General features: G+C 57.3%; 2 protein-coding genes across 2 annotated transcripts; both read left to right on the top strand.

Annotated features, from left to right (window-relative positions):
• The first annotated feature begins 1,763 nt into the window (after nucleotides 1-1,763).
• Nucleotides 1,764-3,085, top strand: LOC120642523 (endochitinase A-like). The gene is made up of 2 exons (XM_039919088.1): nucleotides 1,764-2,314; nucleotides 2,443-3,085. The coding sequence occupies exons 1-2, from the start codon at nucleotides 1,855-1,857 to the stop codon at nucleotides 2,844-2,846; spliced, it is 864 nt and encodes a 287-aa protein (XP_039775022.1). The 5' UTR covers nucleotides 1,764-1,854; the 3' UTR covers nucleotides 2,847-3,085.
• A 20,010-nt stretch (nucleotides 3,086-23,095) lies between these two features.
• On the top strand, nucleotides 23,096-24,330 carry LOC120642527 (endochitinase A-like). Its single transcript, XM_039919095.1, has 2 exons — nucleotides 23,096-23,605; nucleotides 23,714-24,330. The coding sequence occupies exons 1-2, from the start codon at nucleotides 23,164-23,166 to the stop codon at nucleotides 24,115-24,117; spliced, it is 846 nt and encodes a 281-aa protein (XP_039775029.1). The 5' UTR covers nucleotides 23,096-23,163; the 3' UTR covers nucleotides 24,118-24,330.
• The last annotated feature ends 202 nt before the right edge of the window (nucleotides 24,331-24,532 follow it).

The raw sequence follows: 24,532 nt of genomic DNA, 5'->3' as shown, positions 1-24,532 counted from the left end.
GGCCATGCCATGGCACCCCGGCCTGGCTCGAACGCGGAAGCCGGCAGGCCCCATCTGGTGCGGTGCTCGACTGAGACGTCTCTCTTGAACGCGCGCGATCACGTGGCGCCTCTGCGGCGCGCATGGCCGTTGGAGCCGGGGAGGATTCCTCTGTCCCCTTCGGCCTTCGCGGGGCAACGTGGCAGCGGCGGGGCGCTCCGGCAGGGGGGGTCGGGTCTTCGTCGGCGATTAGTTTTCCGCGCTCGATTAGAGGAAGCGGGTGGTTGGGGGCTTAATTGCCCGTGTCGGCTCTGTGTTCGCGCCAGAGTGTACTCGATCGAGTTCTTATATTCTGAAGAGATGCCTGATCTGGAGTTTTCTTTTCCTGACAGGGTGCCCGATCAGGTTTGTGCTCACATGGGCTTTGACTCGATTATGCAGGCGGGAGCGTCGTAGCAGCAGTTAGGAGTTGTCACAGAACTCGGCTGCCTTCCGGGAGTTGGGATAGGATCCCCCCCCCCCCCCCCATTCTGTCGAGGAAACTGCAAGCGTTTTGTTCAGCAATACCATCACTGGTGTAAAGAGCCTCAAGCCGCGAACACCATAGAGCTGCGAAAAGTAACAAGCCTACGATCAAAAGAGGCGTCGCATTAATCTGCCTACAAACAACTTACATAGTTACATGAACAATGGATGCAGCTGCAATAAAAAGGATGGACGTTTGTGCTCCCTCATCTGCTGCAGGAGAGGATGATTCGCCTTCATCTTTTTGGGCCATGTTTGGATGACACCATGAAATTTTTTTTCATAAAATGACGAATGCATGTATGAAGTACTAAACGAAATTTATTTGCGAAACTTTTCCACAGATGGGTGTAACTTTTCGAAACGAATCTAATGAGCCAAGTTTCATCATAATTGGCTACAGTTATGCTACAATAACCGCGCCTAATCATTCCCTAATCGTGCGATCAAAGTCTTTATTAGCTACAGTAACTACTGTAGTACCATAGTTTTGGAAGTGGTTCGATAATTAGACTTCGTTTAGTACCTCTAATTGGTGGTCAAACATGGCCTTAGCTAGCTTTCAGTAGTAGCGTCCATGTCTGCTGCGGCTTCATGCCTCATTGGCTCATTGCTGCTTGAACTCGTTAGTTGGACGCAGGCCATCCGAGCGCAATCCAGTATCTATCTAGAAGCAGGCCCTTAGTTTTTTTTTTTTGAGATACAGAAGCAGGCCCTTAATGGGCACCAAAACTTTACATCTCAGCTTCGGCCGGCCTGCCGTCTCCAACGGAGGAATCCCGGCCCAGTTAGCCCACTACACATTGTTTGGCCCAAGGCCTACGGGAACCGCCTCAATTTGAAAAGTAGTACAGGAAAGTGCAGCCGGCTTGTGCGTTCGGTCCAAATTAGGCCGCCGCTATCACCGGCACCGATCCTGGATGGAAGTCTTCCTTCCTCGCTTGACCATTTCTGTCAGGCTGTGGAACACGCGACGTTTCGCTCATGCTCGATGCTCGGAAGTCGGAACGGAGCAACGTTGTGCGGCTGGCTGCCCCATGCATGTGCCAGCGTCGGTCGGCGAGCAACGCAATTTTTCCACCAAGAAACCATATCAAAATGCGCGCGGCGGCTATGACCGAATCCACGTGGCAGCCTCTCAGCTCCACGTCGACTCGTCGAGCACCAATGCGTCGAGGACACGGGCGCGCGCCTGAGGCCCCGATCTCTATATAAGGTCATGGCGTCGATCGGCATGCCATCTCAAATCACCTCGCAACTCGCAGCACACGATCTAGCTAGCTAGCTGCACCGCAGCAAGGGGAGCTTCTTGCCGATCAGGAGGTGAAGCAAGCGCTGGCCATCGCCGGCATGGCGAACCCTCGGGCGACGACCCTGACGGCGGCGCTGGCGCTCATCGGGCTCGCGCTCCTGTGCGCCGCCGCCGGCCCGGCCGCCGCGCAGAACTGCGGCTGCCAGGACGGCTACTGCTGCAGCAAGTACGGCTACTGCGGCCTGGGCGACCCCTACTGTGGCGAGGGGTGCCGGTCGGGCCCGTGCAAATCGGGGGGTGGTAGTGGTGGCGGCGGCAGCGGCAGCAGCGGCGGCGGCGGCGGCGGCGGCGCGGACGTTGGTAGCGTCGTCACCGACGCGTTCTTCAACGGCATCAAGTCCCAGGCCGGGGGCGGGTGCGAGGGCAGCGGCTTCTACTCGCGAGACGCGTTCCTGAACGCCGCAGGCGCCTTCTCCGACTTCGCGCACGGCGGCTCGGCGGACGACGGCAAGCGCGAGATCGCCGCCTTCTTCGCGCACGTCACCCACGAGACCGGACGTAAGTTGATGGAACCGACAACTGCATTGATCAACCTATGACTGCATGTGTCATTCTGAACTTCGTTCTGATCGATCGATTCGGAACCTATAGCTAACCCATTTCCATGGCGGCTTGGTACCCGGCAGATTTCTGCTACATCAGCGAGATCAACAAGGACGACAGCTACTGCGACGCGAGCAAGACGGAGTGGCCGTGCGCGGCGGGGAAGAAGTACTACGGGCGCGGCCCGCTGCAGATCTCGTGGAACTACAACTACGGGCCCGCCGGGAGGGACATCGGCTTCGACGGGCTCGGGAACCCGGACGCGGTGGCGCAGGACCCCGTGATCGCGTTCAAGGCGGCGCTCTGGTTCTGGATGAACAACGTGCACGGGGTGATGCCGCAGGGGTTCGGCGCCACCACCAGGGCCATCAACGGCGCCCTCGAGTGCAACGGCAAGAACCCCGACAAGATGAACGCGAGGGTGGGCTACTACACGCAGTACTGCCAGCAGCTCGGCGTCGACCCCGGGAGCAACCTCACCTGCTAGAGGTGTTGCTTGCTTGGGTTCATGCATGGATGCACGCATGCTTTGGCTCGAAAAGGAATAAGTACTTGGTGTTCATGCACTTCTGGGTACTGTCGCCTGTGGTGGAACCCGGAGTGTAACAAGTACACGTAGTAGTAGTTGTAAGAATAATGCAGGCGCTGGGCCTGCTAATTGGACCTGAATAATGAAGCAGTTTGTAATATAATATACAGTATTATTGCTGCGTGCGTTTCGCTTGTACGTGTAAATGCTCACAGCAGAAATAATGACATTGACATAAGTTACAATTATTATTGAATGAATGTGGTACAAACAAGAACAGAGTGGGACTCTCCCTCCTTTAGCTGATCAGATGTTTTCTTTTTTTTTAAAAAAAAACGAATCAGTAATTAAGATTTTTTTTCCAGATTTAACTAAGGCAAAGTGAAAGTGATCGGGTGCTCTAGACTAAGAGGGGGAGGGGGTGAATTAGGCACTCTAAAACCTTAACCTATGGCTCCAACTAATTTTCACAAAAACTTAAACTAAAACAAGCTATCTAGATATGCAACTACGGTTCTTCTAGTGTGAAACTCTCATCCAAAAAGAATTTTGCAACCTATAGCCAATCCTAGCAAAATACTACACTAAGAAAGTAAAGGCACACAAGTTGCCATATGAAATGTGGAAGCTTAAAGAGGAGGGATGAGAGGAAGCAAACTCTCGACACGAGGATTTATCCCGTGGTTCGAATTGCCACAAAGACGCCCCTACATCCATGTTGTTGAAGCACTTACGAAGAGTATCGCTTCTCGGCAATCAAGTCTTTTCCGTGAACACAATCACGGTCATCTTGATCCCGCTTTCCACTAAGGGAGCTTGCCCACGAAGGAGGGGTCTCCGTCCCCCGCACAATATTGTCGACGCCGCTCCACACCAAGCCGGAGGGTCGTTGACGTGCCGGCGAGCCACCAATGCTCCAAGGGGCCGGCGCACCAAGATACAAGAGTGGTTCACTCTAGAACCAAAGCACAAGGCTGCAACACCTTGCTCTCTCACTCACTTAGGAGCTAACCTAGCACTAACACTCTCAAGGATGTGCTAAGGACTAAAGATTTGATCACTAAGCTCTTGGATGGCTTGGAGGTGTTCTTGGGTGTGTGTTTGATGACTTGGAACTCCAGCAAGCTTCAAGTGGCCGGGGAAACACATATATATAGGCCTCAAACTTGAACTAGTCGTTGAGAGCCGTTGGGCACTTTTCTGTGTAGGCATTGGAACTTCAGGTGCTAGGGCATCGGTTCTTCCGGTCACACTATGCTCTGAAGTAGCCGTTGGCTTCTCTGACACAGCCGCAGCAAACCCTGAGACCATCGGTTGAACCGATGTTTGGACGTCTGTTAAACCGGTGACACTTGCTGCTCTTCACGTAGCCGTTGCACTTGATCCTTTTCTGCTAACGTCATTGCACCGATGCATTGTTCCGATGGGCACCGGTTAAACCGGTGCTGAAGGTTTGACTGCTGCGCACTTGACATCGTCTCTGGACAATAGTACGTTGATTGCACCGATGCCTCTGAGTGACTTGTCGGTTAAACCAGTGCCTAAGAGCTATCTTGTCTTGATCCTATCTGGCACCAAAAATTACACCGATGCAAGGGCGTCGGTTCTTCCGACAACCATCGGATGCACCGATGGTGCAACATCGGTTTATCCGGTGCTGCAGATTCTACATCCTTTTCGTCCAATTCGTCGTGGCGATCATTTGGATCCTTCAAATATATTCTATCTCTGAATTGTCACTATATCTTGGCACCTCGACGGCAGTTTGGACTTGTCATTTTGATGATGGATTGGACTTGGCGTCTTGACGGTAGATTGGTCATGACGTTTTGACGATGAATTAGACAGTTTGGACTTGTGTCGGTGTCCCGACCCGGGGGCCCGGATCCCAACTAGTGAATGCTGCGTGTTTTCTCGTCCCAGATGATGATGCAAGAGGCAATCACAGTAACACACGGTTTATCCTGGTTCCGGCCGCGGGGCCGTACGTCCAGCAAAGGGGGTGTGCGAGGGCACTGTATTATCTTGCACCCGGAGTGCTTGTAGTAGGGGGTACAAGCGAGGCGAGAGAGGGAGAGAAGCTCCCAAGTCTCAGCTAAGAGTGGAGTCGGTGGAGATGAGTGCTCAGTAGTCCTTGTGCGTCCTCTTTGGGAGAGAAGCCAGAGAGACCAAGCAGACTAGAGTCCATACCAGAGAGTCTAAAGAAAACCCGCCTCCTCCTTTTATAGTTACAAGAAGGGGCGGGACATATGAGTGGGGCATGGAAGTCGTCGTCCTCCCCTAAATTGCGGGGTACAGTGGTCGGATACTGTAGTAAGTATACTGTGGGAAGGCGGTGTGCGTCGCTGTCGTCCTGGATTTCGTCCTTCGTCCTATGAGGATTGCGCCGCTCGTCCTGCAGTGTTCCGGCGGTAGTTATGGCGCGGGATGGCCCCGGACCTCCTGGTCGGGGTGCAGGCGTGCACACTAGAAGGCCTGGGGGACACGTGGAGGTCCCGGACCTCTAAGAGGAGGGGGGAGGTCCGGGACTCCGACCGTGTGTGATGAGCGCCCCCTTCCGGAAAGACGCGTGACATCGCCGGACCCCTTCCCCAGTGGGAGGCGAGTCCGGGTGGTCAGTGTCGGCAGAACAGGAATGGGAGCAGTGCCGGGTCCGTGTTATCTCGCACCGCGTGTCCCACAGTGTCGCTACAGCCTTCGGGATGGCGGAGCGGTGACCGAAGTCAGCGGATGGGACCCCGGTCACATCCACTGTGGGAGTGGCAGCCTGACACCGTCCACCCTGGGTGTCGTGGCGAGATGGCTGGCCTTTAATGCCTTCGTACGGCGAGCGGTTGGGCGGTGGAGCCGTTTGTCTCTTGTGCCGAGAGACGGCCTCGAGCGAGGCGGAGATTGGACGCCGCTCGAGGGTAGATCCGCTACCCTCGAGCGAGGCGGAGGTGCGTTGCATGATTGAGGGACCCTCGAGCGAGGCAGAGAATGAGTTACCCGCTCGAGGGTATATCCGCTACCCTCGAGCGAGGCGGAGATTGGTCTCCTGCTCGAGGGTAGTTCCGCTACCCTCGAGCGAGGCGGAGATTGCCCAGCAGACCCGAAAGGGACCCTCGAACGAGGCGGAGATTGTTCCACGGGTTTGAGGGGAATGTGAATGGGCCGCACGCCGGGCTTCTTTGAGTCCTTTCCTTTCTTCCGGATGGGAAGCAGGCCGTGGGCCTTCGTGGGCCCAGTTGCCTTAACAGGTGTTTGTGTTTTTTAAAGCGATCTTAGTACCCCAATTAGGGTGTCCCTAATCGTGGTACCCGACAGTAGCCCCCGAGGCTTTGGTCGAGTCAAGGGATTCGACCAAAGGGTATTTCGGCGATTGCTCCCTTGACGTGATCGGAGACTGCTGTGCCCCCGCCAGGCGCGCCTGGGTACCGGCCCGGCGGATGTGACAACTCATCAGACGGGGTAGTGCGCCTGCGGGTAGAGTGCTTCGAGGCGCGTGCCCTTTTGTTTGTTTGTTTGAAGGACGAAACGTGTCTGCGTGCTGAGGGGGGGCCAGGGCGACGGCGGAGCCCGCTGCTTGGCAGCTGGCGCTTTCATCACGCTGTCCCGCACGCAGATCCTTGGCCCCAGCGTTCCTGGTCGCCTTGCGGTGCGCTGTTCGAGGGCAGCCGGCCAGAGCCGACGCTGCACCGCTTAGCGTCCAAGGGCTGAGCTCCACTTTATTTCGTTCGGTCGTGTCTCGGTGCAGTGACCGAGGGCATCCTTTATTGGTGGATTGCCGCGCCGTCACGGGTAACACAAGCCTCCGCTCTTCGCCAAGTTTGAAGCTTTGTGCACGGCACAGCTATAAATAGGGATCGTGAGGTTCCCTTTCCTCTCCATCCTCCCAGCTCTTTCTTCCAGTGTTGCCCAACTCTTGTAATGTTTCCTTTGCCTTTTTGTGACCAGCCCCCAGATGGGGCGGCCTGGCTTTTTTAGGCTTTTGGCGCTAGAGGAATGCTTGCGAGCGGTTGGGGAAGACCAGAGTGGGCGTGCGCTCCATCCCTTAGGTTCAGTGGGATCAGCAGAAGAGCATTGGGCCCGTGGGGTCCTGCTTCTGCGATGTCCCCTAGCCTGAAGGGGGATGGAGGCACCTGACCATGGCGTTTGTGCCAGGTTGGGCGGCTGTTCTTCGCATCGTCCCCCCAAGCGACATGGTTGCTCTCGGGGAGACGGTGCGGAGGGCGCTGTCCGCCAGCTCGACCCCCCGCATGGTCTTCGGTGGAGGAGACGCTAGAAGAAGGCTTGCGAGGAAAGCATCCCACTGGACCCGTGTGGTCTGGGGGCTGGTCCTCACATCCCTAGCAGCCTCGCTATTGCGTCAGCTAGGGGCCCGGTGCCTTTCTTCGTCGCCCGCTCCTCCCCAAGACAGGGAAAATTGCACGTAGGTGGCAACGTGTTTGTATCTTGCGATGGCTTCGCGCCGGTAACCGTTTGTAATCTTTATTCGCGTTGAGCAATAAAGTCCCCTTTCTCCTCTGCGGGGAGGATTACCGAGGGTATAGGGGTGTACATAGAGTTACGACCCTCGAATATGTGTGAAGTCTCCTTCGCGGGGGCGCGTCAGCGCACCCGCGGGTGTAGCCCCCGAGGCCTTGGAGGAGCGTTTGTGCTCGTCCAAGGGCTACAAACGTTGTCCCACTGGGTAGCTTTACTGGGATGGCCGTCCAGCATCTTTTTCAGCCGGCATCGGCACTTTTTCAGCCGGCCTCGGCATTCTTAGTGCTGGTACAACGACCCGGCATTCAGCTTAGCCATTAGGGGAGCGTACGTTAATAGCGGAGGGTTTGATTAGACACATGGAGCTTCACAATGGACGGTCGTCGACTTATTCGAGGGTGTGGTTTGTACCGTGGTGTGCGAGGAGCCCCCGAGCCCAGGCCCGTGTGAAGGCGTTCAGGGGAACCCTCAAATTCGATTACGACCCTCGTCGCCCTTCCGTAGGGAGGAGGGGTGAAGCGCACCATGCTACCCATGCTCGGGCCGCGAGCCATGGCTGCTTCTGTGAGCTATTAGCGGGTTGTTCAAGCGGACGTCTATGCCCCGTTCGATAGGGGTCGGCTCGTGGTCCATGGACACGTCTCATTAAGCGCTCGCGAGGGTTCGCTAGGTGGGGCTCGAACCCATTCGGTAGGGTTCGAGGGCTCGATGCTCTCCCTCGATGGGATCCCCCTTCTAGGCACCCTCGACTGGCCCTGAACACTGCGTAGGATGTCTCGGACTCCGCACTCGAGGGTAGCTTGTACGGCACATCCCTGCAGTCCCTGACTCCGGTGATCTGGGGCGCCTGTCGATCCCTCCGAAGGGCCAGGCTTCGAACCCCTGATCAGTAAGGCCTCGAAATGCGATTCCTTCGAGGGTAAAGAGACCCCACGAAGGAATATTCCGTCGTGATCCGAAAATGTCACAGAGTCGCGGGCCACGCGCGTGCGCGGGTCTTCCGCCGGTAGCGGGCGGTGTGGCCCGATTTGTGCGGCACGGTGTGGGCGTGCCTTTTCAGGCGGCAGCCTCGGGCAGACGAAGCGGCGTGGGCGGCGGCTGACGGATGGGATAGCGCAACAGTAGTGCCACGCCCGCCGGTTACCGTGCCGCATTTATTGCGGCGTGCGCGCATGGGAGACTCCGCGGTCGTGGGGCCCATCCGTCAGCGATAGCAAAATCTACCGCATTCAATGCGGTAGATTTAGGCCGTGGCTACGGATGCGCCCGACTAGGTGAATAAATACGAAGAGAAAGGGGGCGTTTTGGGTTCACCTGGCCATTTGCCTTCATCCTGTTTCGCCTTCTCCGCCTCCGTCGCCTCCTGAACCCATAGCCAAGAGCGAGAAGGAGAAAGGAGAAAGAGAGAGAGAGACTTAGCCATTTCGGAGCCTTCCTTTTTGCATCCCCCCTCGACTCTCGGAGATGTCGGACATCCAGGAGCCCTTGCCATGGGGGAAGTCCTCCGCCACCGTGGCGGTGCTGGAGCAGCTGGTCGCCGAGCGGCTGCTGCCGCGGAACCCGGACTTGGGGGCTCCGGCGTGGATTTCCCCGCACCCGGACGAGACCGAGCCAAAGCCCCCGCAGGGCTACGTCGTAAGCTTCGTGCGCCTCCACGAACGGGGCTTCGGCGTCCCCGTCTGCAAGTTCATGAGGGCCCTGTGCGAGTACTACGGAGTGGAGCTGCACAATTTCAGCCCCAACTCCATCTCACAGGCGGCGGTCTTCGTCGCCGTCTGCGAGGGGTACCTCGGCATCGACGTCCACTGGGATCTCTGGATCCACCTGTTCCGCGGCGATCTCTTCATCGAAAACGCGCGGAACCAGCCGAGGCGGTTCGCGCGCGCCGGTGGCCTGACGCTCCATGTCCGCCCGAACCGGAGGAACCTTTACATCACAAGCAAGATGACGACAAACAACTCCGGGTGGAGCCGAGGGTGGTTCTACCTTCGAAACTTCAGTGGCACGCTCCCGGCGTTTACCAACAAGGTTCTTCGGGAGCGTCCGGCGAAGTGGGACTGGGGGGTGTCGCCCCCGGTGCAACAAGCCAGGCTCGAGGGCCTCACCGATGCACTGGCGCGTTTGGCGAGGAAGGGGTTGACAGCGGCGGCCGTCATCGCGAACTTTCACCGGCAGAGGGTGATCCCTCTCGTGGAGAGGGCCCTGCTGATTTACCAGCTCACCCCCGGGAGCAAGGTCGAGGGCTCGAGGATGTCGAGCAAGCTTCTCTCCCACACCAACGCCGCCCGGAGGTCGAAGTACGCGGTGGCGGAGTTTCCCCAAGATCCCGCGGATCTTTGGAGGATCAAGATGCGCCCCGAGCCGGGGTATATTTCCCTGGTGAGTTTTGGCTTCGAACTCGTCGTGCATTGTGTAGTTCCCTTTTCCTGACCCCATCTCGGGTGTGTTGTACAGGGGTTGAGGTGCGGCATCTCGAGGCCCCCGGCCCCAGAACAGCGCCTAATCAATCGCCTCCACGCGGAGAAGATGAAGAGGCGGAAGGATGCGGCGGAGGCAAAGCCTGAGAGGAAGAGGAAAAGGAAGGCGGCGCACGACAAAGCGCGCCAGCTCGCTCGGGCGGAGGGGAAGCCGCAGCCCGCCACACCTGAGTCCTCGGAGGAGGACGAGGAGGAGGCCTCGGACGACGAGGACCACGCTCCGAGGGGGGACGGGGAGGGCGCGAGCCCCCACCGTTCTACCTGTGGGACAAAGAAGAGGGAGCGACCGTGGCATGAGAGGAGCCAAGAGCCGTAGGGGGGTCGTTGGCGAACCTCTCCCTCGAGGGTGTGGCGCGGGGGTCATCCTCGCCTGCGCCCGGCGAGGAGTCGCCTGCGCCCCAAGTGCTGATCCGTGGCCACGAGGCCATGGCGGGAGAGGAGTCGTCCGCGCTGGCAGCCTCGAGCCACCGGGCCGACACGAGGGGGGCGGCTTCGGGGCAGTCTTCGAGGGATAGCACAATGCCCCGAGCCCGAAAGACCGCCACGAGGAAGCGGAGTATGAGTGCTCGATCTGGGTAAGTATTTCGGATCTCGTTTTTGTCACGTATTTGGCGGATTTCTCGATCCTGCTCAACTCGCGTCTCTTGATTTCCAGCCCCGGGGCCGTTCCCAAGGATGCAGTGCGGCTTGCCCCGTCCAAGGCTCTCAAGACCGGGGCTCGTAGCACTCCGCACACGGCGCCGCAGCCCCCGCCTGCCGTGGATCTCGAGGCGGCGGCCGCTAGGCTACGGGAGGCCGTGGCCCGAGGGGCCCAGGCGGCGCAACAAGCCCGGGAGAAGGAGGGCGACGCCGGTCAGAGCGACGCCGGCCAGCGTGGTGCCGAGGCGGCTGCTCAAGCGGCCGACGCCGAGGAGACCGGCCAGGGCGGTGCCGCCCAAGCGGTCATTGATGTTGAGGCCGGTCAGGGCGACGCAGACAGCGCCGCCCGACCGGACATGGAAGGAGAAACTGGCGGGTGCGCGCAGGGGCGCCCTGCCGGCCAAGCTGCGGAGGAGACCCTCGTCTTCGAGCCCCCGAGGGCCGAGGGCGAGGGCCTTGCAGAGGACATGGCGCAAGAGGCGCTAGAGATAAAAGGAGCCCCCATCTCGAAGTCCACCGAGGCCCGGGACGAGGGTACCGTCGCGATAGTGCCCGTGCCAACGACGCAGGAGGGCGCGACGGCGGTGGTGGAGCTGCCAGACAGCAGCGAGGAGTACGGGGACTCGATGGATATCGACCCCGCTGCTGCGGCGAGCGCCGCCGCACATATTGCCGAGTTCGCGTCGGCCAGCGTGGGCGTGCTCGAAGCGGGGGCGTCGGAGGGGAACCACCTCGGGGTTATCGTCCCGTCCGGTGTCCCCTTAGAGTTCCTTCGCAAGGAGCAGGAGGAGGAGGAGGCCTGGAACAAGCAGATGGGCATTGGGCGCGAGATCTTGCAGGCCCTCGACCGCGCTTATCAGCTTCATCAGAACGCGGATTACCAGGTCAGCCAGGTAAATATTTCCCGCCGAAAATTAATCGGATTTGGTTTTAGTTTTTGCGTGTCTTCACCCACGCCGTCCCCCTTTGCAGCAGCTAAGGGAAATCTCGCGCGAGAAGAGCGCCGAGATGAACCGGTTGTACTCCCAGATGAGCCAGCTCGGGCAACACAACGCCGAGCTGGTGCTTAAAAATATCGATGCCAACACAAAAATGGCCGATCTAGGGGCGCGTCAGCAGGCGCTGGAGGAGGAACTGGCCCAGGTCACCGATGAGCAGAACGCCCAGAGGGCGGCAGCGGAGCAGAAGGCCCGGGAGGCCGAGGCGCAAGCCGCCGAGCTGCAGCGCCTTCGGACGGCGCTCGAGGGAAGAGCTCGGGAGGCTGAGGCGCAAAGCGCCGAGCTGCAACGCCTCAGCGCCACTCTCGAGCAGCAGAAGGCCGAGCTCCTCCACAAAGAGGTGGCTGTGGTTGCGCTCACCGGGACCCTCTAGGAACAGGGCGTGGCCCTCGAAGAGAGGGAGGTGGCCCTCCAGAACATGGGGGCTAGCCTTAAGGAAAAAGAAGCCTCCTTGTCCTTGCTCGAGGAGGCCGCCCGTACCCAGAGGGAGGAGGCGCAGAAGAACATGTCGGGTGAGTACCTTCAATTTTCCGTCGATTTGTTTCTTTTTGTAGCTAATGTTGGTTTCCTTTACTCGGAGCTGAGGCAAAAGGTGGCGGACGAGACCGCGGCGAAGGAAGCGGTCCACACCGCGCTCACGGCGGCACAGATGGAGTTTGCTGAGCTAGAGCAAACCGCCGTGAGTGTGTGTCAAGAGCTCGAGGGGGAAGGTGCCGTCTCGGGCAGTTCGGTGATCAGCCGCCTGCGCGCGCTAGGCGGCTGGATTGCCGAACACGCCAAGAGTACCTTCCGCCTCGGTGTCCTGCGGGCTCTCGCCATGGCCTCGACGCATTACCTCATGGATCTCCAGAGGGTGTCGTCGGGGTACGTCGTGCCCGATGATGCTGACGCGGACGCCGCATCGGCCATCATGGATGAAGCCGACGCGGCCGCGGAGGAGTTCGCCACCGTCCTCGCCGAGAAGCTCGAGGCGGACATCCCTCCTATCGCCGAATACGACGCCCCTGAAGACCCGCAAGGGGGGGGGGATGGTAGCCTGTAGGATAGTTGGGCCTCGAAGCCCATGTAAATAGATTAGTCTTTATGTGATAGTCGCACTTTGTAATCGCATCCTATGAGTATATGAGTATAAGAGATTTTATTTTCATAATTTGAATGTGTGGCCCGTCGAGGCCTCACGTGTTAGAGCTTGTATTCCTTTACTTTATTCCCGTGTTCTTGTATGCGACTTGGACGAACGTCTGCGGAGAAGCTTGCGTTCATAAGCAACGTGGGCATAGGGTGGTGAGGGGGGGGGTGCCGTATCCCGGAGGCGTAGGCGGCCCCACGACTCGGCCGGCCCCGTACCGTAGTTGCTTACGCCTTGCGTCCGTTTTTTCCAAGGATACGAGAAACTTAGGGTCGAGACGGAAATATTTCAAAAAACAGTGGCGACTTTTTGGGGACGTTCGGGGGTTCCCCCCGTGGTAGCCCCCGAGGGAGGCTCGGCTTTGCCGAGGGTAAAGCCGAGTGTACCTCAGAGTTCACGCGCATCCTAGCCTTCGAGGGCCCGGACGGTTCCCTAAAATAAACCAATAAAGCGTACTTTATTATAACGGGGAATTGAAGATGCGAGTACAGGCAAATGTACAAAAAACTTGAAATTTCTAGGGATAGAAACGACGTAGCTGTTGTATATTCCAAGCGTTGGTGAGGACTTCGCCTTTTTCGTTGGCCAGCTTGTACGTGCCGGGTTTGAGCACCTCGGCGATTATGTACGGTCCTTCCCATGGAGGTGAGAGCTTGTGGCGGCCCTTGTTGTCCTGTCGAAGCCTTAGGCCCAAGTCCCCTTCATTGAGGTCTCGGCGCCGGACCCTCTGCGCTTGATACCTTCGCAAAGACTACTGGTAGCGCGCAGAGTGGAGGAGCGCCATGTCTCGAGCCTCGTCCACTTGGTCCAGCGAGTCTTCGTGAACTCGCTGGTTTCGTTGCTCTTGATATGCCTTGAGCCTTGGCGATCCGTATTCCAAGTCGGTGGGGAGGATGGCCTCGGCGCCATAGACGAGGAAGAACGGAGAGAAACCCGTAGCTCTGCTTGGGGTCATCCTCAGGCTCCAGATGACCGAGGGTAGCTCTGTGAGCCACCTCCGGCTGAACTTGTTCAGCTTGTTGAAGATTCTTGGCTTTAGTCCTTGGAGGATCACGCCGTTGGCACGCTCCACTTGCCCGTTCGTCTGTGGGTGTGCCACAGCCGACCAGTCCACACGTATGTGGAAGCTGTCGCAGAACGCCAAGAACTTCTTGCCTGTGAACTGGGTGCCGTTGTCGGTGATGATCGAGTTCGGGACCCCGAACCTAAAGATGATGTCAGTGAAGAATTGGACTGCTTGCTCGGATTTGATCTTGCCGATGGGTCGAACCTCGATCCATTTGGAGAACTTGTCGACCGCTACCAGCAAGTGGGTGAAGCCCCCCGGCGCCTTCTTCAATGGACCGACGAGGTCCAACCCCCACACGGCGAACGGCCACGTGATGGGGATGGTCTGCAGAGCATGGGCCGGAAGATGTGTTTTTCGAGCATAGAACTGGCACCCCTCACAGGTCCGCACAACGTCAGTGGCGTCGGCGACCGTGGTGGGCCAGTAAAAGCCTTGTCGAAACGCGTTACCCACGAGAGTGCGTGGCGCGGCATGATGGCCGCAGACGCCGGCATGGATGTCGCGGATCAGCTCCTTGCCCTCGGGGATGGGGATGCATCATTGTAGGACACCCGAGGGGCTACGCTTGTGTAGCTCATTGTCGATTAGGATGAAGGACTTGGCTCGCCTGGCGAGGCGTCGCGCCTGAACGTGGTCCGAGGGTAAGATCCCTCGAACTATCCAGTCAAGGTACTGGACACGCCAGTCTTGCGAAGTGGGGGCCTCGTCAACTTCCATTGCTTCGGCCTAGTCCGCGGAGGTGGTCCCGAGGTCAAAGTCCATGGGCTCGACCCCGTCCGGTGGGGGGTTCCCGCCGAAGGGCCCGGCGGATGAGGGGCCTGGCTCCATCGGTTGATTGAACTCGACGGAGGGCTTGGAGATGTCGCGAGCGAAGATGTTCGGGGGGACGGTGGTCCGCCCCGAAGCTATCTTGGCCAGTTCGTCGGCGTCCTCGTTATACTTGCGCGGGACATGATTGAGCTCAAGGCCGTCAAATTTGTTCTCGAGGCGGCGTACTGCGTTGCAGTACGCCTCCATCTTCGGGTCGTGACAGCTAGACTCCTTCATGACTTGATCGACGATGAGTTGAGAGTCCCTGCGTATGTCGAGGCGCTTGACGCCAAGTTCGACAGCAATGCGGAGGCCACCAAGGAAGGCCTCATACTCCGCCATGTTGTTCGAAGCAGGGAAATGCAAGCGGATCACGTACCGCATGTGTTCTCTGAGGGGTGAGATGAAGAGGAGGGCGGCACCGGCGCCGGTTTTCATCACCGACCCGTCGAAGTACAAAGTCCAGCATTCGCCCTGGATTTGCGATGGGGGTAGCTGAGTGTCCGTCCACTCAGCCACGAAGTCAGCCAAGATTTGGGACTTGATTGCCTTGCGAGGGGCGTGAGTGTTTCTCCCATCAGCTCCACAGACCATTTGGCAATTCTACCCTCGGCTTCCCGGTTGCGAGCTATCTCTCCCAAGGGGAAAGATGAGACCACGGTGACGGGATGAGCCTCAAAGTAGTGGCACAGCTTGTGCCGAGCCAAAACCACTGCGTAGAGCAGCTTTTGAATCTGTGGATAGCGTGTCTTAGTTTCAGACAACACCTCGCTGATGTAATACACTGGTCGTTGGACGAGCAGAGCATGACCCTCCTCTTGTCTTTCGACCACGATCACTGCGCTGACCACTTGGGTCGTCGCGGCTACGTACAGATAGAGGGGCTCGCCGTCCGTAGGCAGTGTGAGAATGGGAGCTCGAGTGAGCGATGCCTTCAGCCTTTCGAGGGCTTCTTGAGCTTCGGGGGTCCACGTGAAGCACTCGGTTTTCCTCAAGAGTCGGTACAGGGGTAAGCCTTTCTCGCCGAGACGCGAGATAAAACGGCTAAGGGATGCTAGGCATCCCATGACCCTCTGTACCCCCTTCAGTCTCGGATCGGTCCCATCCGAGTGATGGCTGAGACTTTGTCAGTGTTGGGTTCGATGCCCCGCTGGGAGACAATAAAACCCAAGAGCATGCCTCGAGGCACCCCGAACACGCACTTCTCGGGGTTTAGTTTTACCCCTTTGGCTCGTAGGTAATTGAATGCGATCCTGAGATCAGCAACCAGGTCGTCCGCCTTCCTGGATTTCACAACTATGTCGTTGACATATGCTTCTACGCTGCGCCCGAGATGGTCTTCGAAAACGTGGAGCATACACCGTTGATAGGTGGCTCCGGCGTTTCTGAGGCCAAAGGGCATCGTAACGTAGCAGTACATGCCGAAAGGTGTGATAAAAGAAGTCGCGAGCTGGTCGGACTCTTTCATCTTGATTTGGTGGTAACCGGAGTAAGCATCAAGAAAGGACAAGAGCTCACATCCCGCAGTAGTGTCTACAATCTGATCGATTCGTGGCAAAGGAAAGGGAACCTTTGGACATGTCTTATTTAAACTAGTGTAGTCTACACACATCCTCCAGCTTCCACTCTTTTTCTTCATTAATACTAGATTAGCTAGCCACTCGGGATGGAATACCTCTTTGATGAATCCGGCCGCCAGAAGTTTCTGCAACTCCTCGCCGATCGCCCGGCGCTTGAGCTCGTCGAAGCGTCTTAGGCGCTGCTTCACCGGCTTGGAGTTGGGTCGGACATCAAGAGAGTGCTCGGCGACCTCCCTCGGTATGCCAGGCATATCCGAGGGGCTCCACGCAAAGATATTTGCGTTGGCGCGGAGGAAATCGACGAGCACCACCTCCTATTTGTCATCGAGGGTGGCGCTGATCTACAACACCTTGTCGTCGGAGTGGCTTGGGTCGAGGGGTACTTTCTTGATACCCTCGGCGGGCTCGAAGCTCCCGGCGTGTCGGTGCGTGGAGTCCAAGGCCTCGCTCGCCATGTTGTCGAGGGTGGCTGCGAGGGCCTCGTCCTCCACTTGAGCTTCCGCGCGCTCAACACACTCAACATCGCACTCGTAGGCGTGCTCGAACGAAGAGCCGATGGTGATGATGCCCTTTGGACCCAGCATTTTGAGTTTGAGGTAGGTGTAGTTGGGGACGGCCATAAACTTGGCGTAGCAAGGACGACCAAGGATGGCATGATAGGACCCTCGAAATCCTACTACCTCGAAAGTGAGTACCTCCTTGCGGAAGTTGGCTGCTGTGCCGAAGCACACAGGCAGATCGATCTGACCGAGGGGTTGGACTCGCTTCCCCGGTGCGACGCCGTGAAATGGCGACTTGCTGGGGCGAAGCTTGTCCAGTCCAATCCCCATGAGCTCCAAGGTGGGGGCGTACATGATGTTGAGGCTGCTGCCTCCGTCCATGAGCACCTTGGAGAAGCGGGTGTTGCCGATGATGGGGTCGACAACGAGCGGGTACCGTCCCGGATGCGGGACGTAGTCGGGGTGGTCCTCGCGGCCAAAGGCAATGGTATCCTTCGACCAGTCGAGGTAGGATGGCGTGGCTTTGGTGACGGAGAAGACCTCGCGGCGCTCACGCTTGCGCTGCCGAGAAGTCATATTCGTCGTTGCTCCTCCAAAGATGAAGAAGGCGTTCTCCACTGGGGGGAACTCGTCATCTCCACCTTTGTCGCCCGCATCCTTCTTCTTGTCTTCGTCGCGATGTGCGATGTGGTTATAGTACTTCTTGAGCATTTCGCACTGCTCGAGGGTATGGTTGACCGGCCCCTTGTGATAAGGGCACAGTTTCTTAAGCATGTCGTCGAACTGGCCACCACCACCTCGAGGGGGGCCTCGAGGACCTTTGCGGTCTGGGGCGGCAGCGAAGGCCTCCTCGGAGTCCTCCGCCCGCCCCGACTCACGCTGGTTTGGTGGGACCAGCTTCTTTCCCTTCTCCCCCACTTCAATTTCTTGGCGGGGGCGTTGGGCTTGACGCTGCCGCCCTCCGCGGGCGCATCGTCCTTGCGCTTGCTCGATTTGTCGTCGAAGATGGCACCAACAGCCTCCTCGCCGGCGGCGAAGTTGGTGGCAGCGTCGAACAACTCGTTGGTGTTAACGGGTTGGCTTCTCGCGAGCTCATGCACCAGATTCCTGCACGTCGTACCCTCGAGGAAAGCGTTAATGACCTCGACGTGGGTGACGCTGGGGAGCTCGGTGCACTGCTTGGAGAAGCGCCGCACGTAGTCACGCAGGGACTCGCGGGGCTTCTGACGACACCCTTTGAGGTCCCAGGAGTTCCCAGGGCGCACGTACGTGCCCTGGAAATTGCCCACAAAGATGTGGACCAAGTCATCCCAGTCGTGGATCCGGCCCGCAGGCAGGTGCTCGAGCCACGTTCGTGTGGCGTCAGCAAGATGGAGAGGAAGGTTGCGGATGATGGCCGCGTCCTCCGTCGTGCCGCCTAGCTGGCATGCTAGGCGGTAGTCGTTGAGCCAGACTGCAGGATCAGTCTCGCCCGAGTATTTGATGAGGGTGTTGGGTTGTCGGAAGCGCGGGGGAAAAGGCGCGGTTCGAATCTCCCGGCTGAACACCCGGGTGCCCGGAGGCTCCGGTGACTCACCCCTGTCGTGCTCGGGGTCGAAGCGTCCACCCCGTCGAGGGGTGTACCTCCTGTCGTCGATGACGTTGCGGGCGTCGCCATCGCCGGCGTGCCCGCGAGTGTCACGGATTCGCTCCCTTACGGGAACTCTCCCGATGCGCTCGTGCACCGAGGGTGCCCTCGCACCGGGCACTACGGCTGCTTTGCCCTTCCCTGCTGGTGGTGTGTGCACAGAAACCTCGTGGTCCTGGTGCGCAGTCCCTCCAGGATGCTATGGGGCCCTCGAGCGCATACGAGACGCAGAACTCTCGGCCTGCTGCACGGCAGCCTGCTCGATGAGCTCCTGTGCCTCGCGGCGCAGGTTGCGGCCTGAAGGCGTCGACGGCTCAGGCATAGCTTGAAGTAGGTAGGCCGCAGCGACGAGTTTTTCGCTGGCCGTTTGCAGTTCCGGAGATTTGTCGACGTCGGCGTCGGCCAGGATGCGCTCCCGGGCAACACGTCCCGCCGCCTGGGCATGTGTACTGCGCGCGGTACGCTGCTGCTCGAGTGCGGCGCGCAGCTCCTGGGTTTGTTGACGCTGCTCGTCGAGCTTGGCTTGAAGTTCTTTGAGCTGCACCAGCTGGGCTTGTCGCGCCGCCGAGCTTGACGAGGAAGGTGCTGCAGGCGGGTTCGCCGGTTGCTTTGCCCGCGCGTTCGCCCCGGCGTCCCCGTCGTTGCTTGGGGCGTTGTCGTTTTGCTCGTCCGCAAGGTCCACCATTAAGCACTCCCGGGAAGGATCGAAATCCCCCTCGCTGGAGTCTTCGGAGCAGGTGAGGCAGTAACCCGCCGCCAGTTGGAACGAGCGAAGAGCGTCGGGGTTGTAGACCCCGGAGTAGTCCTCGGCCTCCTCGGCCACGAAGTTGTTCATGAAGAAGTTGACGTCATCGGCGATCGAGCTCGCTATCTCGGGGTAGGATTCGTCGAGGGATGACGCGATGAGGTTGCGGATCGATAGAAGATGATGACCCGGCAGATCCTCATACTCGGTGAGGTTAGTGCTGATTGAAGAGTTGTGACGTGCCGTGCGACGCCGCTCCGCGCGCGCTTGTCGCGAACGCTGACCCGAGCGCCTATCGCGCCGGGCTGGCGTAGTCGGAGCAATGGGGTTGCGTCTGGGCGAGAGGAGCCGCATGAGGTAACCGTTGCCAATCGCTCTGAACTCGAGACTCCCGAACCAGATCACAAACCCAGCGGGGAGCGGATCCGAGACACCCACGGGGTATGGGTTGGATCTGCTCGCCATCCCTGGAGATCAAATGGGAAAAAGAGAGAAAAAAATGTCACGCAGCGTCCCCCTACCTGGCGCGCCAACTGTCGGTGTCCTGACCCGGGGGCCCAGATCCCAACTAGTGAATGCTACGTGTTTTCTCGTCCCAGATGATGATGCAAGAGGCAATCACAGTAACGCACGGTTTATCCTGGTTCCGACCGCGGGGCCGTACGTCCAGCAAAGTGGGTGTGCGAGGGCACTGTATTATCTTGCACCCGGAGTGCTTTTAGTAGGGGGTACAAGCGAGGCGAGAGAGGGAGAGAAGCTCCCAAGTCTCAGCTAAGAGTGGAGTCGGTGGAGATGAGTGCTCAGTAGTCCTTGTGCGTCCTCTTTGGGAGAGAAGGCAGAGAGACCAAGCAGACTAGAGTCCAGACCAGAGAGTCTAAAGAAAACCCGCCTCCTCCTTTTATAGTTACAAGAAGGGGCGGGACATATGAGTGGGGCATGGAAGTCGTCGTCCTCCCCTAAATTGCGGGGTACAGTGGTCGGATACTGTAGTAAGTATACTGTGGGAAGGCGGCGTGTGTCGCTGTTGTCCTGGATTTCGTCCTTCGTCCTATGAGGATTGCGCCGCTCGTCCTGCAGTGTTCCGGCGGTAGTTATGGCGCGGGATGGCCCCGGACCTCCTGGTCGGGGTGCAGGAGTGCACACTAGAAGGCCCGGGGGACACGTGGAGGTCCCAGACCTCTGAGAGGAGGGGGGAGGTCCGGGACTCCGACCGTGTGTGATGAGCGCCCCTTCCGGAAAGACGCGTGACATCGCCGGACCCCTTCCCCAGTGGGAGGCGAGTCCGGGTGGTCAGTGTCGGCAGAACAAGAACGGGAGCAGTGCCGGGTCCGTCTTATCTCGCACCGCGTGTCCCACAGTGTCGCTACAGCCTTCGGGATGGCGGAGCGGTGACCGAAGTCAGCGGATGGGACCCCGGTCACATCCACTGTGGGAGTGGCAGCCTGACACCGTCCACCCTGGGCGTCGTGGCGAGACGGCTGGCCTTTAATGCCTTCGTACGGCGAGCGGTTGGGCGGCGGAGCCGTTTGTCCCTTGTGCCGAGAGACGGCCTCGAGCGAGGCGGAGATTGGACGCCGCTCGAGGGTAGATCTGCTACCCTCGAGCGAGGCGGAGGTGCGTTGCGTGATTGAGGGACCCTGGAGCGAGGCAGAGAATGAGTTACCCGCTCGAGGGTATATCCGCTACCCTCGAGCGAGGCGGAGATTGGTCTCCTGCTCGAGGGTAGTTCCGCTACCCTCGAGCGAGGCGGAGATTGCCCAGCAGACCCGAAAGAGACCCTCGAACGAGGCGGAGATTGTTCCGCGGGTTCGAGGGGAATGTGAATGGGCCGCACGCCGGGGTTCTTTGAGTCCTTTCCTTTCTTCCGGATGGGAAGCAGGCCGTGGGCCTTCGTGGGCCCAGTTGCCTTAACAGGTGTTTGTGTTTTTTAAAGCGATCTTAGTACCCCAATTAGGGTGTCTCTAATTGTGGTACCCAACAACTTGTCATTTTGATGATGGATTGGACTTGGCGTCTTGACGGTAGATTGATCATGACGTTTTGACGATGAATTAGATGTGTTGAATTATATCCATGGGACCTAAAAATTCCTATACGTGTGATCTCATAAACTTGTTAGTCTCATTAATTATGTTGTCACTTAATCACCAAAATCACAAACAATAGTCTAAATGAGGCCATGTTAATTACACAAAGGCCCAAAAGAAAAGAACGACAAGCAGTGGATGCTCAGTTTCGTAAGCCTTCATTCAGTGACTGAGATTGGAACAACGGCAATGTGCTAAACAGAAGAAGAAATGAAAAAAAAAGGAGGGATAGTCAGGCGACTGAATTTACAAGCAATCTCAGTCCACAAGCAATCTCGTCGTCTTTATTCATTCTCTGAACTTGTGTTGGTTTCGCCCTGTCTTTTTTTTTCGAGACCCTCGCCTATGTCTGTCTGCCCGTCTGCCCTTTTTCTTTTCCTGACAGGGAGCTTGATCAGCAGGTTGGGCTTGCATGGATGGCTTGAATCCAACATCTGAGCAGGTGACGGATGCAGCCACGCTTCAACGAGGTTTCAGCTTCTTGACCATGGAAAAGAGTTAGCACTTGTCTAGTTGCATCTTCTGAACAGTACTTTTTAAAGAAAATTAATAGTAAAGTTTGGAACTGAAGCTGGTACTCAGAAGTCAGAATCACAATAATGTCCTTGAGAACATGGCCACGTACGCATCAGTCAAATGGGCGTTGCACTACTTTCGCGGACGACTCGTCACTATTAGGCAAATCCTTATGGGTGGTTTCATTTTGTTGTTTTTAAGAGTGCTATATCACCAAAACATAAATGAAATCATGAATTAAACTCGTTTCACAATGTATTGTTTCATATTTGCTACTAGTATTCATAGGTGCCCATTCTATTTAATTCTAAGACGACTTATAAAGAGATGGTAATCGTGAAATGTAGTTTCATCTAGATGAGACCCATTCATCTCTCTTTATTAATCTAGTGCTACATAATCTAAAATGGTGATATGACACCATATTTAATGTGCATAAAATGTTAGATGATGATCAGTAAAGCTTAAATAGTAAGCTTAACAGTGAATGTACAGTAATGCAATTAATGAAGAAATAAATAAAGATAAGAGAACGGGATGTTTCCATCCCATACCCGTCCTGATCGGGGATGGGAACCGACCTAGGGAAGTCGGTTACCCCCGGTGAGCAGCGATATAAGAGAAGGGATACTTGTTCAAGCACCCCGATCGTGCTCATCGTTGTCATCACCGGGAAAATCACACGACCAACACACCTACCCACAAAAGCACATACACACATAGAGGCAAGTGATGGGAGTCCCTAGTGACCAAGGTATGTGCATCTCATGACACTCTTGTGGTTCCTTTTGATCTAGAGATCCTAGAATTTCTAACATAAAACTCTCATGAACTTCCACTGAAAATGACCTTAGTATAGTTGGCACAAATTCCGACAACCCAAATTTGACCCGCCAAATTTTTAAAGGGGTTTAGATTAAGCGAAATTGGTTTCAATACGAGGCCCATATGCATGAAGCTGATCCCGTCTCAAAGAAATATTCAAAAATTCATAATAAATCCTGCACAACACTGGAAATCTTCTAAATCCATATCATCCATGCAACTTAAAAAGGAACAAAAATCTCCCAAGTGTCATCTAGAGAGAACTAAAACAAAAAGAATGCTAACGCAGTAGGCTTGTGCGCGTGGCCCAAATTAACCACCATCACCGGCAGCTACCTTGGAAGTCTTGCTATCCAAAGGAGATAATAATACAACATCACTTGACCATTTCTCATAGTGGGGCCCCCATCAGGCACCACTAAACCCACACAAGCTAGCATTAGCAAGGTGCGTGGAATCGAGCAACAATATACGGATACGACTGCCCGCGGCGGCCCGGTATGGTACATTGTGCCGGTCCCAATCGTCTTGGCAGACGCGAAAAATGACTGGAAAAAGCAGCGGCGTAGCCGGTAGCATGCGCGGATTTTTCCACCGAGCATTCAAGCAATGGCGGCGATCCAACAGATCTGGCCCACGTTGGAGTAGCTTGTGAGTACACGTCGATGCATGTATGGTGGACCGGGTCGCCGCCTCATCGCTATATAAAGCGACACCGGCATGGCATCTCAGATCATCACCCAACACCAACAGCAAGCTGCACGGCAGCAGCGAACCTTAGTGACAAGCTGAAGCACTGATCCAGTATGGGTGTGGCAGGCGCGCCGAAGATCATGGCGGCTCTGGCGCTCGGGCTAGCTCTCCTCTGCGCTGCCGCCGGGCCGGCCGCCGCGCAGAACTGCGGCTGCCAGCCGGGCTACTGCTGCAGCAAGTACGGTTACTGCGGCCTGGGTGACCCCTACTGTGGTGAGGGGTGCCAGTCGGGCCCGTGCTACTCCGGGGGCGGCGGCGGCAGCGGAAGCGGAAGCGGCGGCCGCGGCGCGAACGTGGCTAGCGTCGTCACCGACGCGTTCTTCAACGGCATCAAGAACCAGGCCGGGGGCGGGTGCGAGGGCAAGAGCTTCTACACGCGGAGCGCGTTCCTGAGCGCCGCCGGCAAGTACTCCGGCTTCGCCCACGGCGGCTCCGAGGTCGAGGGCAAGCGCGAGATCGCCGCCTTCTTCGCGCACGTCACGCACGAGACAGGGCGTAAGTCGATCGGATAATCCCTTCTCCACTGCACACACGGCTGTAATCTTTCTACCACACATCAATCATGCATGCTGATGGATTTGGAGCTCGGCTGGACACCGACAGATTTCTGCTACATCAGCGAGATCAACAAGAACAACGACTACTGCGACCGGGGCAACACGCAGTGGCCGTGCGCGGCGGGGAAGAAGTACTATGGGCGCGGCCCGCTGCAAATCTCGTGGAACTACAACTACGGGCCCGCCGGGCGGGACAACGGCTTCGACGGGCTGCGGGACCCGGACGCGGTGGCGCGGGACGCCGTGGTCGCGTTCAAGACGGCGCTCTGGTTCTGGATGAACAACGTGCACGGGGTGATGCCGCAGGGGTTCGGCGCGACGACCAGGGCCATCAACGGCGCCCTCGAGTGCAACGGGAAGAACCAGGCGCAGATGAACGCGCGGGTGGGCTACTACAGGCAGTACTGCCAGCAGCTCGGCGTCGACCCGGGGAACAATCTCACCTGCTAGACGAAGTCTTCGTTGATGCATGGTAGCTTGTGGCTGGTGAAGAATAAAGAATACTGTCGCCTGAAGTTAAACCCAGAGTTTAACGAAGATGTGCTATGTACTAGCAGTAGTATCAATAATGCAGGCGCAGGGCCGGGCCTGTTTATGCGGCCTGAATAACGAAGCAGTTTGTAATATGCAGAATTGCCAGGAATATGAACTTTTTCTACCCAATCAAGATGCATGCGACACGTACATATGAACCTTTTCATGTGAAAGAAAAAAATGTGGATGATAAACTTTCTGTTTTCAGTAAAATTTAGTCCATCGATGCAACAAAGAAAAAGGGTGACTGAAAATAAAGATTAAAATTCTAAGAAAACCAACAAAGATTAAAAGGACATAATTCACTACTACAGAATACATCATCGCCAAC

The sequence above is a fragment of the Panicum virgatum genome, chromosome 7K, assembly GCF_016808335.1.
Source record: "Panicum virgatum strain AP13 chromosome 7K, P.virgatum_v5, whole genome shotgun sequence".
Taxonomy (NCBI): Eukaryota; Viridiplantae; Streptophyta; class Magnoliopsida; order Poales; family Poaceae; genus Panicum; species Panicum virgatum.
This window is presented reverse-complemented; position numbering and strand designations above follow the sequence as displayed.